This window comes from Patagioenas fasciata, chromosome 1 (genome assembly GCF_037038585.1).
Source record: "Patagioenas fasciata isolate bPatFas1 chromosome 1, bPatFas1.hap1, whole genome shotgun sequence".
Taxonomy (NCBI): Eukaryota; Metazoa; Chordata; class Aves; order Columbiformes; family Columbidae; genus Patagioenas; species Patagioenas fasciata.
Genome location: NC_092520.1, coordinates 199,278,915 through 199,290,718, shown reverse-complemented (window position 1 = coordinate 199,290,718; position 11,804 = coordinate 199,278,915). Strand labels below are relative to the sequence as shown.

At 41.3% G+C, this 11,804-nt stretch overlaps 1 protein-coding gene across 11 annotated transcripts in view; it reads left to right on the top strand.

Moving 5' to 3' along the window:
* Positions 1-5,611, top strand: part of KIF21A (kinesin family member 21A) — a 93,132-nt gene extending 87,521 nt beyond the window's left edge. For all 11 annotated transcript variants that reach the window (XM_065837020.2, XM_065837004.2, XM_065836995.2 and 8 more), the window contains 2 exons: positions 2,154-2,353; positions 4,331-5,611. In XM_065837020.2, the coding sequence (XP_065693092.1) occupies positions 2,154-2,353; positions 4,331-4,424 (294 nt within the window). In that variant the 3' untranslated portion in view covers positions 4,425-5,611. The remainder of the gene's footprint in view (positions 1-2,153; positions 2,354-4,330) is intronic.
* Positions 5,612-11,804: the final 6,193 nt, after the last annotated feature.

Sequence of the window (11,804 nt, the reverse complement as noted above, 5' to 3'; positions counted from 1 at the left end):
ATTGCTATAAATGAGTCTGTTATTTTAGGTCAAATGAGAGGTTGTTGAGATAGAGATACAATTATTTGAGACCGTGTGAGAAATGGAAGGGAGAAAAACAAATGCCAGAAGATACTGCTGTTTTTGTAGAGATTTGGTTAGATTAGACACAAATCATTTAATAATTTTTAGAGGGAGGAGTAGTGTGTCTTTTTTGCATTTAATGTGCAGATTCATAGTAAGGAAACAAATAGAATATTGATGTTTTGAGACATGAGAGAATAATGGACTGGTCACATGTGGCAGAAGAAAATTTCCATATGGGCATACTGTGTATTGCATAAATATACAAACTTTCTTGACCTTCTTTCAAAGTTGTCCAATTAGTTGCCAGTTCCTTTTCAGAATGCTAAGACTTCACAGTTAAAATAAGGATTCAGAAATTCAGCTGCTTACAGAAAATCTTCACTTGGCCATACTAGGCCATCTGCCCCCTCATCTGTCTGTCTAGGGGAATGCACTAAGCAGCTTGTTAGTGAAGACAAGAGAACTGCAGGAACAGGGAAGATTTTGTATTTTCAGGGTGACTTTAAAGCTGTAAGAAGCATCTTCACTCTTGCATTTTAGGCTCATTAAAATATTATGTGATGTGCATTTTTGCCATTGCAATTAACGTCAGAAAGAATAAAGGGGGAAGGGTGAAGTAGTATGTAACAGTGGACTAGTTGCATGCCTTTTCTTATCTTCCTTGTGGTATATATACATTTCATAATCTTTATACTTAATATTCCCCCGTTTGTTTGTTGGTTTGAAAAGTAGATCTTAAGAAGGAAGTGTGAGATAATTTTTATTTCTATTTATTTCTGTAAAATATTTGGTGTTTTTCAAGGAAGTGAGACCAAAGTGTTTGACAAACCAATATAAAGAATTTTTATTCGCTGTCTTTTTAGGCCTTGCCCAACTGAGTTTTCAAAATCTCCAGGGTCACAGATTGCACAGCTGCTCTGTGACCCATTGCACTCCTTGAACTACTCTTGTGTGAATCTCCTCCCACTCATATCCAGTCAGAATTTCTGTTGTTGCAGTTTTTTGTGGTGTGTACACTTGGTTGTTTTATGTTAAGGAAAAAAAATAAACCTGAAACAGCTGAGCTGCTTTCAAGTACAAATGCTAACATTTCCATAGATGTCCTTCTTTGTCATACGTGTGTTAAAACAAATGTGATCCTCTGGAACTGGTGAAAATCACTTAAACATGCTACTCAAAATAATTTGGAGATCATCAACATCCCAAGCCACAAAGCACTGCTTGGCAAAATTTGGATGTATGAGAACCACCCCCCTCTGTTTCATGAAGTGCTGCAGGACCAGACCATCGGTGTTGTGATCGCAGTGTGTGTTATTGGTGAAACATCAAGATGATCCTCAGAAGCTGAATGTCCTCCATAACATGAGAAAGGCAGCAAGCCAAAGCAGTTCCTACCAAACTGAACTGAAGAAGAGCCACTTTTGGTCCCCTTAAAAGACAAACTGGGGCTCTTATTTCCCCAGTGCTGGTACCAAATGGATGGTGTTCTCAGCTGGTCTGTGCAGCATTTTGCTTTCTGAATTAATAGTAAAATGTTAGTGTCCTTCCTCAATAAAGAACTAATGTATTTTTGTTAAGTGCTACATCACAAAATAACTTATGTGTAATGGGAAAAGAAGAAAGGAGGAATGCAAATATAGAAACAGTTTCTGTCTCCCTGGTGTATTTTCTGTGCAGTATTTTGGATTTTCTTTTTAAGTGTTTTATAGCTGTTTTACAGACAAACTCGAAACATACACAGGGACCATATGTTCAAATATGCATTTGAACATATGCAGATTTAACATTATCCTAAATGATTCTTTGTTCCACGTCAGGTTGGTTGTGCATATTGGATTTTCTTGTTTTGCAGTACAATTCCAGAAAGAGAAACAAACTCATGATATAGAAGTAGCCTCATAGAAGATATCCCCCTCCTTGCTCTAAAGGAGAAGCAGCCCCAGGGCTGGGATACACCTGGAGTCATGTAGCAAATCTACTGCAGGACAGGAATCAGGCTTTGAACTTGGGATTTTTCCATTTCTGCGCTTGTTCCTCTAGAATTTTTTTTGCAGTCCTGTGAGACTTACCTGCCTTCTCTTTTTCAGCAAGTTCCTAATGCTCACAAAGACTGGGTGTGTGCTCTCGGCCTGGTACCTGGTGCTCCGGTTCTGCTCAGCGGCTGCCGAGGAGGAAACATCAAACTCTGGAACGTGGAAACCTTCGCACCCATTGGGGAGATGAAGGGACACGACAGCCCTATAAATGCCATCTGCACCAATTCCAGCCAGATTTTCACAGCAGCAGAGTGAGTTTTTCTTCTCCATGAATATTTTTGTCTAGCTTTTGCTACAATTCTGCAGGTGCTAATGAATTTAGGAGATCATCAGCTCTTTAAGTCACTTCATAGCAAGCATGGGGAAACAGGGCCCCTAAATGTGAATAATATACTGCAGTGGTCTTCAAAGTAGGGTGTGTGTGTCCCAGGGCATGCACAAGATGATCCATTGAAGTACAGGAAGAAAATATTAGAACTTCAGTAGTACATGTATATAATTTATAGATTAATATATATACAGTAACGGTGAATGTTGGTGTGTTGGTTTTTTTTTGTGTGTGTGATGGGGTGTGTATCAAAAATGTTTGAAGACCACCACTTCACAGGATGTCAGGGAGAATTTGGCAGCAGTGAGAATTTGACCGGTTTTTATTTATAGTTGGACTATTTAGTACTAGGACTGACTCCTGACCTGTGGGAATTTTTCTAAAAGCCGTTTGATGTGCTGACACACAGCAGCAGCTTTGCAAGCTGCCCCAGTGTCCTTGAAAAACCTGGTTTTGAATATTTGCTTCCTCAGTAAAAGTGAGCAACTTTAGTACCTGAAACTCCAGGAGACTTGACCAAGAAAAATACCCAATTCTGGAGAAAGGACAGGAGACAGCAACAGAGCCCACTTACCAGAGCAGTCTGAGCGCAGGAGCTGTGAAAGCTGTCGTGTTGTCTTCTGGTGCCAACCACAGAAGCTTCTGCCCTTCTGAATACAGGCAGGACTTTCTGAATCGAAGCAGGACTACTTCCCATTTGGGAGTTGCTAAGTTTCTCCATGTGGTGGCCAGTTTTCATGGTTAAGCATTCACAGATGGCGTGGAAACATTAAGCAAACAGAAACATGAGTTTTGAAGATTATCAATGAGTTCAGAACATGCATGAATGTTAAATTTCTTTATTACTAGTGAAAGAAAATCCCAGCCTTTTGGCAATTACAACATTGTGGTGAAAGTCTACAGAACGTGAGGTATCCCTGACCATTTAAAGCGCAGTGAAGGCCCAAGCCAGAAAACCTCTGTGCTCTGCTGAGGTCCATCCCAGCTGCTGCCTCCTGGCCTGTTTGGGGCAAATATAAAGAATACACGAGTCAGTGTTTGCTGGTCACATGACTTGGTGTTGATGAGAAAGTTGTTACTTCTCTTTCACGGTATAAGTTGCTATTTAACAAGGCTAATTTTTATTTTACTTTTTAATTATGATAGAGTTTTGTTACACATTCCATGTGATACTTTACTTACATGTACTTCAGCAACAATCACTATTTGCACAATTTTAAAGTACAGAATTACAACTTGCCTCTCCTGGGCTTCTGAATGCCAGCTCATTGGGGAAGGGATTTGAGTTTTTTGCGGTTGTTGTTTCTTCAGGGATTTTTTTCTTTAGGACTTTGTGTCTTGTGGTTCTGTGCTTTTTTTTTTTTACCTTTTCTTATTACACACTGACACCTCTCATGAAAACTGAGCACATTTCAGATCCTGTTTGATTTAACCTATTATAATTGTTCACGGGTTTTTTTAGGACAATGTCTTGTCCTAGTGAGTCTGTCTCTCCAATTCTGTAGTACACTGGCTCTTTGTGGTCTTCTGAGTTGCAAATAGTTGCATCGTGGAAGCTTCTCTCTGATATCAGTCTACTTAAACCTGTTATTGTTATTAATAGTTGTATCTAAGAGAATGAAGTAATAGGTTTTTTACTTTCCTACCTTTCCTACTTTTTTTTTTCTTCATACTTGCCTAAATAGTTAAATGTATTAGCCAGTGTTGTGATAAGGTTTGGGAATCTTAAATATTGTAAGTCTTGGATTTCAAAGTCTCCTGGAGGTGGAATGACCGTTGCGTATCCATTAAGGAAATCTTATTTCGCCAACAATACCTTCCAGAAAAAGACACCTGAGCTGTCCCTCTTCCTCCCCAGTTTCATTACCCAGCTCTAATACTGCTTTATTTTGTTTTTCAGTGACCGGACTGTGAGGATCTGGAAAGCTCGAAATGTATTAGATGGACAGAGCTCAGATCCAGGCGATGCAAGTGAAGATCTTGCCAGTAATTGAAATGATGGGCATAAATGAATATATTGATGAATTTGAGGTACACTCTATGCAGCTTGCTGCATGCTTTTTAGGTAAACACTGATGACTGGAATGAACTGAAAAATAAGAGTGAACTCTTCTACTTAGACCTGCTGTCCTTAAAAAATGTACTGTATTTAAGAAAAAAATAACCCTTGGTAACATGCTTGTGTCTCAGTGGTCACATATACATGTATATATATTATGGCTGAATGTGTGTGTATATGTAACACTTGCAGTTAAAATTAACTGGAAATCAGTCTTCTCTAATGACCATCTCAAAATTATAACCTAGAATGCTGCTCTGCTGTATCTCACTCACAAGTATGATAAGCTGTTTTGCATTTTAGGGTAGCAGGGGAATGATGGTGTCCCAATAATGAGCCTTTGATTATGACAGACATTGTTTCAAGATTCTAAAGGTCACTGACACTGTTGTTAGGAAAGTGGAGTGAATATCTGGTGGGAAGAAGCTGTTGATGACACATCTGTCTGACGTGGCCGTACCCTGCTAACAGTGAACGCCGTATGATTTGTGTTAATGTTGGCATATAATCCTTGTTGACCAAAGTTGTGCAGCTATGTATACTATGTGCTCAGGACTAGAACTCAAATGCTCACAAATTGGTATGTTTTATTAGTGTTTTGCCTATATTCTGTAATGACTAGGTGTTCTTAATGTCATGACAGAAATATATCTTAATCTATTTTTCTTACGGATTTGTTTCTATCATCTCACATTTTCTTTTTTAAAGCAAAATGTCTTTCCTTTTTATCTAATTTTATATGCTGCTAAATGTATTTTAAATACACTGTTTTGCAAACCTTGGCAGTTACTTTGAGAACTGAACCACGTGTATTGGAAAAAGCTATGTAAATAGTTGGTTGTACAAAGAAAATATCTTATCTTGTCCCTGTATGACTTTTAAAGCTCTTAGAGTGTGGATATTGAGGGAGGATGTATAATTTACCCAACTGCTCTGAATATTAATTTGTAAATTCTGCAAATTTTTTAAAATTATGTAGATTCACTTGCAGTGTTTGGATATTGAGGTTGGTTTGGTTGTTCTTTTGGGTTTTTTTTGCCTTTTTTTTTTTTTCTCCAGAAATATCAGTCTGTAAATTATAGCTTATGTAGGTAATGCAAATAAAGATGTGAATGTGAACTACTTTTCTTTGCCGATCTCATCATTCTTCCTTATTAAAAAATCACTTCCCTTGCAAAGGCCCTGAATATAAAATGCACAATTTTAAACAATGCAGTAGAATAGCTTGCTGAGTAACGTAGTCCACAGGTTGTTCTGGTGTCCCGCATCTGTGTTCTTGTTGGCCATTATTTGTGTTTTGATAGTCCTTAGGAACCCTGGTAGAATTCTGCCGTACAAAGTACGGTGCAGACTCAAAATGAAGCAGATGGCTCCTTTTCCGAAAAGATGACAGGTCTTACCATATTACATATGGTCTGTCAAACAAATAAGGGATCTGATGCCTCTTACTCATCTTGGAGGAATTATTTCCTTCATAGCTCAGCTTGAAAGGAGATGAAAATGCATACGGCTTGTGATTTGAGGCTACCGATTTATTCCAAGTTGTGGCAGAAATGAGTAATGATGCATATTGTTCAGAAACAATGTATAGGTTAGTTAAACAGCAGCAATCCCAATTAATGTTTTTCTATCATGCTTTTTGACCGCTTAGGAGGTGTACACACAAAAGATCTGGCACCCTGTCAACAACTTTGAGCAAAACTCCCAGTGTGGAGTAGATTTATGTGCAAGACCCATGCGAGAGGCTTCGTGTGCCTGGTGGAGGGTCCCTGTTGCACCTGGCCTGGTGGCTGAAGGCCACTTGCTGTGCTGACCTACACAAGTGATGCCAACAGCTCGGTGACCCCTAGTTTTGGAGCTGAATGCTCCTGCCTCTCACCTGGGAACACTGAGTAGCTGTGGTTTTTTAGTGTGTGTGCAAGATTCATATGAGTGTTGCTCTGTAACTGCAGGACAGAAGTCTTTATGAGGCTGGGAAATGACCTGCTCTCAGGCATCAGGCTGCTCTGATTAGATAATCCATATGGCGAGGGGCTGTTGTGGCAGTGGTCTGAATTGCAGGTGTTTCTCTCTGGTGATGCTTTACAAGGCAGACATTTCATTAGACAAAGCTGTCTCCTGATAGAACTTGGATAATAAGTGTATAGAAAGATATTTTTTTTCCTCTAGGAAGACATTCCACCTAAACCAGATCTTACTGCAGAACACAGCTTTACTCAAAGTTTTTACCATTGAGTATTCAGAAGAAAATTGTCATTTTTGTGAAGGTCACATTATCAGTGTCTTGTTTTAATGGAGAGTTATTCAACTGGGGTTTTTTCTTCTCCAAACTTTTAGTTTGTACTATAAGACTACATATATGAAAAAAAAGATATGTAATCAGAAAAAGGTAAGCACTGGACTCAAATTGTGTGAAAATTTTTTGTTTAAAAAAAATGAAGATGATCTCTGCAAAATTAAGTCATCATGGGAAAGTCTTGTTCTCTCTCAAAGCTGGAATTCACAAGTTTGTGGACGACTTAGTAAGTACATCACATCTTATCTGCTTAGATATGTTCTTAAATACAGGCAAGGCCATGCGTTATAATTAATCTCATGTAAGATATGAATGCTGAGAAAATATTTGCAGTGTTTCTTATTGCGTATCAGAACAAGTGCTTATCGTGCTGATGCCTCGAATAAAAGGCTCCGTGCACCTGCAGAAGTTGATGTTCAGCCATGAAGAGGAGCAAGGGGCTGTGTATCTTGGCTGCTGTACTCGCAGGTAATTGTATGAAATTTGCATTTTCTCATGGGATTCAAAAGCAAGATGCAAATGTGAAAACAACAGAAGAGCTATTAGGAGAGGGGATCTCTTTCCACAAAAATGGAGAGAACAGGAATGGCTTTAACCCCACGTGAGGTGACTGTGCAAAGACAACAGGGCTGGCTTGTTCAGGAAGACCCCCCCAGTCCAACAGCAGATCCAACTCCTGTGCACCAGCACAGCTGCACTGGGGTCAATGGGACCATTCGGCTGCTGAAACGTGCCCTGTGCTTTGCTATAATAGTTTGTTCGCTGTGATTTTGCCCCAGTATACCAGAGGTTAGTTAGGCCTAGAGTTTAGTAAAGGAACAATGCATCTTATTATGTTCAGAGGAGGTGACGAAGCTGGTGAGGGGCCTGGAGCACCAGTGTGATGAGGAGCAGCTGAGGGAACTGGGGCTGTTCAGCCTGGAGAACAGGAGGCTGAGGGGAGACCTCATCGCTGTCTACAGCTCCCTGAAAGGAGGGTGTAGCATGGAGGGGGTTGGTCTCTTCTCCCAAGTAGCAAATGGTAGGACAAGAGGAAATGGCCTCGAGTTGTGCCGGGGGAGTTTAGATTGGATATGAGGAAAAAATTCTCCATGGAAAGGGTTGTCAGGCATTGGAACAGGCTGCCCAGGGAAGTGGTGGAGTCACCATCCCTGGAGTGGTTCTTAGGGACACAGTTTAGTGCTAGAGGCAGGTTATGGTTGGACTCCATGATCCTGAGGGTCTCTTCCAACCAAAACAATTTTATGATTTGATGTTGCTAGAAAAAGGAAGAGGGAACCTCTGCAGAAAATGTCTTTGAAATGTATGAATAAACATAAAATGTAAAGGCTAAGGCTTGTGGTAATATTTTAGTTCCTTGCTTACATCATATTGCAGCATTTTCTAATCTAACTTTGCAAAATTGGAATTGGGGTTTTTAAAAATTGGGATAATTTTTCAAATATGTAGTTCAAACTGCTTCTCTTAAGCTTCTGTTCCCATGGAAATTATCATGAAAAGCAGCAAGTAGCCATACCTACTGCTAAATTCAACTGCTGGCTTGCATTTCATACTTTGCATACGTTTATAGACGTGGTCCATAAATGCAGTGAAAATGATGTGGAGATATTAAAATTAAAATGTTTTTTAAAAGTAGAGAAGGAAAATTGCATCTTCTCCCTTGCTACTATCCCATTTGCACTGTAATAGAGGTAAATCCAGGAACAAGACAAGTGAAGTTATAGACTTCTTCAGTTGCTTATACCTCCAAGGGCTTATTTTCAAAATTTGCTGGAAAATTTAAGATTCACGGTGATGATGGAAGAAAAAAAATTTAAAATGTCTTGTCTCCTGCTGGGGTAATGTTTTTTCCCTTGAACTAGCTTTGTCATTCACAATGTCCCTCTTATTAAGTATTTTGAAAGTATTTTATTATACAAATGAGTTGATAAAAGTCTCCTATGAACCTATGTTACGTAAAATGGTGCCAAGTTAATAATATACTGTAGTGCATTCAGTCGTATTCTTTGATTTCAGCATTGAAAACACCGATGGTGTGTTTGACTCTCATTAGAAAAGACAAAACAAACAAAAAACCCCACCAAAATCTAAATGAAATGTGGTGGGTTTACTCTGTTTTGTGCTTTGCCTGCGAAGGTGTTAACTGGAAGGTGTGGGGCACAGCAGGGCAGAGCTGCTGGAGGCAGAAGCCGTGCGTTGACTGCGGAGCCGGGGCTTGGTCTGTCGTTCCTTTAGCCGCTGTGGTTGCACAGGTTGACGGATTTCAGCATCCAGAGGGCTGTGGGAAGCCTTTGAAATTCTTTCACTTCTCCCTCGATAAGCAGGAATATTTGGTGCATAGTGGTACAAAGGCACGGCAGTTATGTCCAGGGTACCTGTAATCTGTGTGTCTTTCTCACTTGGCAGGACCCAGTGTTTCATTAGACCATTGATGAATTCTCTCTGATTTCTGCTCCAAGAAGAGATAATTTAGACTTTGCAGAGGAATGCTCATATTGCTGTCATGCATTGGATAAGAATTTAGGGTTTTTCTATGTGACAGATCATGGTCGGGGGGAACACTAGACAGAAATCAGCCTGCCTGTGGGTCATGACTGCCCACTCCAGAAAACAAAGGTGGGAGCCAAGGCTGCCTGTGTGGCAGCTGGCAGAGGTTAGCAGGGTATTACCCGTTAATTCCTGCTTTGTGAAGGTGCCACAAGGTGTTGTGGCAGGGAGGAGCCAGCTCTGCTGCGCAGCCCCTGAGCCTCAGACCTGAGCAACAGCTGCTCCTGCATCCAAGGGGATGGAAGTTTTCTCTAAAGACACACGGAGACAGACAGCACTCAGCTCCTGCTTTGCTGCATTCCCATCCCCTCTTTAGAAATCAACTCTGACATCGCAGCATGAGGGCATTTGCTAGTAAATCTACAGTTTTATTCTGTAAATTTTCCCACTATATATATTTATTGGTTGTGCACATCTGCTTGTAAAGTTCTTTATTTGTCTAAGTCCAGACTGCATCAGCACTCACATTTTAAGCTTTTAAGCACACAACAGTCCACATTAAAAAAAAAAAACAAAAAACAAAAAACAAGAACAAGAGGTATTAGTCATTTTATGCACAAGAGCAATTATCTTTCAAGTAGATTTTTAATATTTGAATGTTTCTGTAATGACTAAAATGACATAAGTTAACTTCAAAATAAGGATGCTGCCTGCAATATGCCTGCTCTCTTTAAGAATAGTTGATAAGACAGCATTTTGTGGGCGTAGCGGGGAGCCGGTCTCACGGTCCCCCGGCTCTCCGGAGGCTCCCTCCGTGCGGGGCAACCACAGGGCTCGATCTGCAGCTGCAGAAAAACAAAAAGATTCAGCACCTTACTAAGAGGTTTTTGTCAGGATGATTCTGCAAATGACTAATTTGTGCCTTTTACTGCTCGCATTTTCCCTTTACTCATAACCACAGCTGTATGAATGCAAGATACTAATGCTACCTAGATGTAGTAGTCATATAATATAGAAATTAAGGCTAATAAAAACATATATATAATCAGTATTTTTATATTACATATCATACAGGTGCATACTTATTTCACATATTTGTAGCTATATCTATAGCCTCTGTGTATAACTCGAGAGAGAGTAAGTACACAGAAAATGTAGTATTTTAATGTCTATAGCAGTTCTAGTCCTTACTGAAGTACATCTCCTGTTCTGCAAGTCTGAAGAGTTACTCTTGTGCCATGCTAGTGGTTTAATTAGCAGGCTATTTAACTTCCCATGAGTATTTAGAACCATAATATTGTTTTGGTTGGAAAAGACTGCTAAGATCATTGGGTCCAAGTGTTAACCTAACACTGCCAAGTCCACCTCTAAACTGTGTCCCTAAGAACCTCATCTACGAGCTTCAGCTGAACACCAGCAGCTCCAAGCACTGAAGGATGCAGCTCCACTGCCTCGGCTTGTAAAAGGAACCGGTTGCTCTTGTCTTGGTCACAAGCAGATGAGCTGCTCTGCCACCATCTGGGTCACAACAATCATGCATATTAGCCCCAAAATAGGAAAAAACACAACCAAAAAAAGGATAACTTTAATGTTTCCAGGGATGGATGTGGATCTGAGCAACCTGATCTAGTTGAGGATGTCTGTGCTCATTGCAGGAGTGTTGGACTAGGTGACCTTTGAAGGTCCCTTCCAACCCAAACTATTCTGTGATTCTTCATTGTGGGTTGTTTGTTTAACATGGTTCTGTGCTGCTCTGACTGCTTTTTCCCGTGCCCAGCCCTGGGCGGGTGCCTGGGCCAGGCTGAACAATGCACCGGGGCTGTGCAGAAGCGCATCGACTGCCACCCCCAGCCGGGCGCTTCCCAGGAGGCCTGCGAGGTGCAGGGCTGCACCTGGTGTGCCACCGACGTGGCCAACGCTCCCTGGTGCTTCTTCTCTGAGGACAGTCCCTACGGCTACTCCCTGGGTGGGAACGTCGAGTTGACAGCCAAGGGCTGGAGGTAAGAGTGCGTGGCTGCTTCGGTGCTGTGCTCTGGCACTGCCCGGCCACCACCTCTCAGAAACCTTCCCCAAGCTGCTTTGCTGCGGCGTGCTCAGCTTGCAACTAGGAGGATAAAGGTGTATTTTCCCTGTGTGTAAGCCACGTGGAGCTGGGGCCATGCACTTAAACCATGTCACTGGTGAGGACACCAGGTGCTGGCATGGGGTAGTCCCTCTCCCTGGGAGCTGTGTCCCAGGAGCCCATGAGGCATCCTTGCTTCAGGAGCTCCTATTTCATCCAGTAACAGCAAGGAGAGCCTAAGCTAGACTCACCTCAGAGATTATTTTTCTCAATAGATTGGTGATTTTCTTTTTTTAAGAGCTGAGGGAGAACAGCCAAGTTGTCCGCTGCCCGCCGTGCCAGGGTGGTGGCAGACAGTGAGTGGTGGTGGTGGGTAGCAACGTGTATTTCTGCCACAGGGTAACGCTGAACAAGCGCCAGGCCCTCTCCCTCTTTGGAAATGACATTTCCCCCATCGTCTTGGAAGTGGA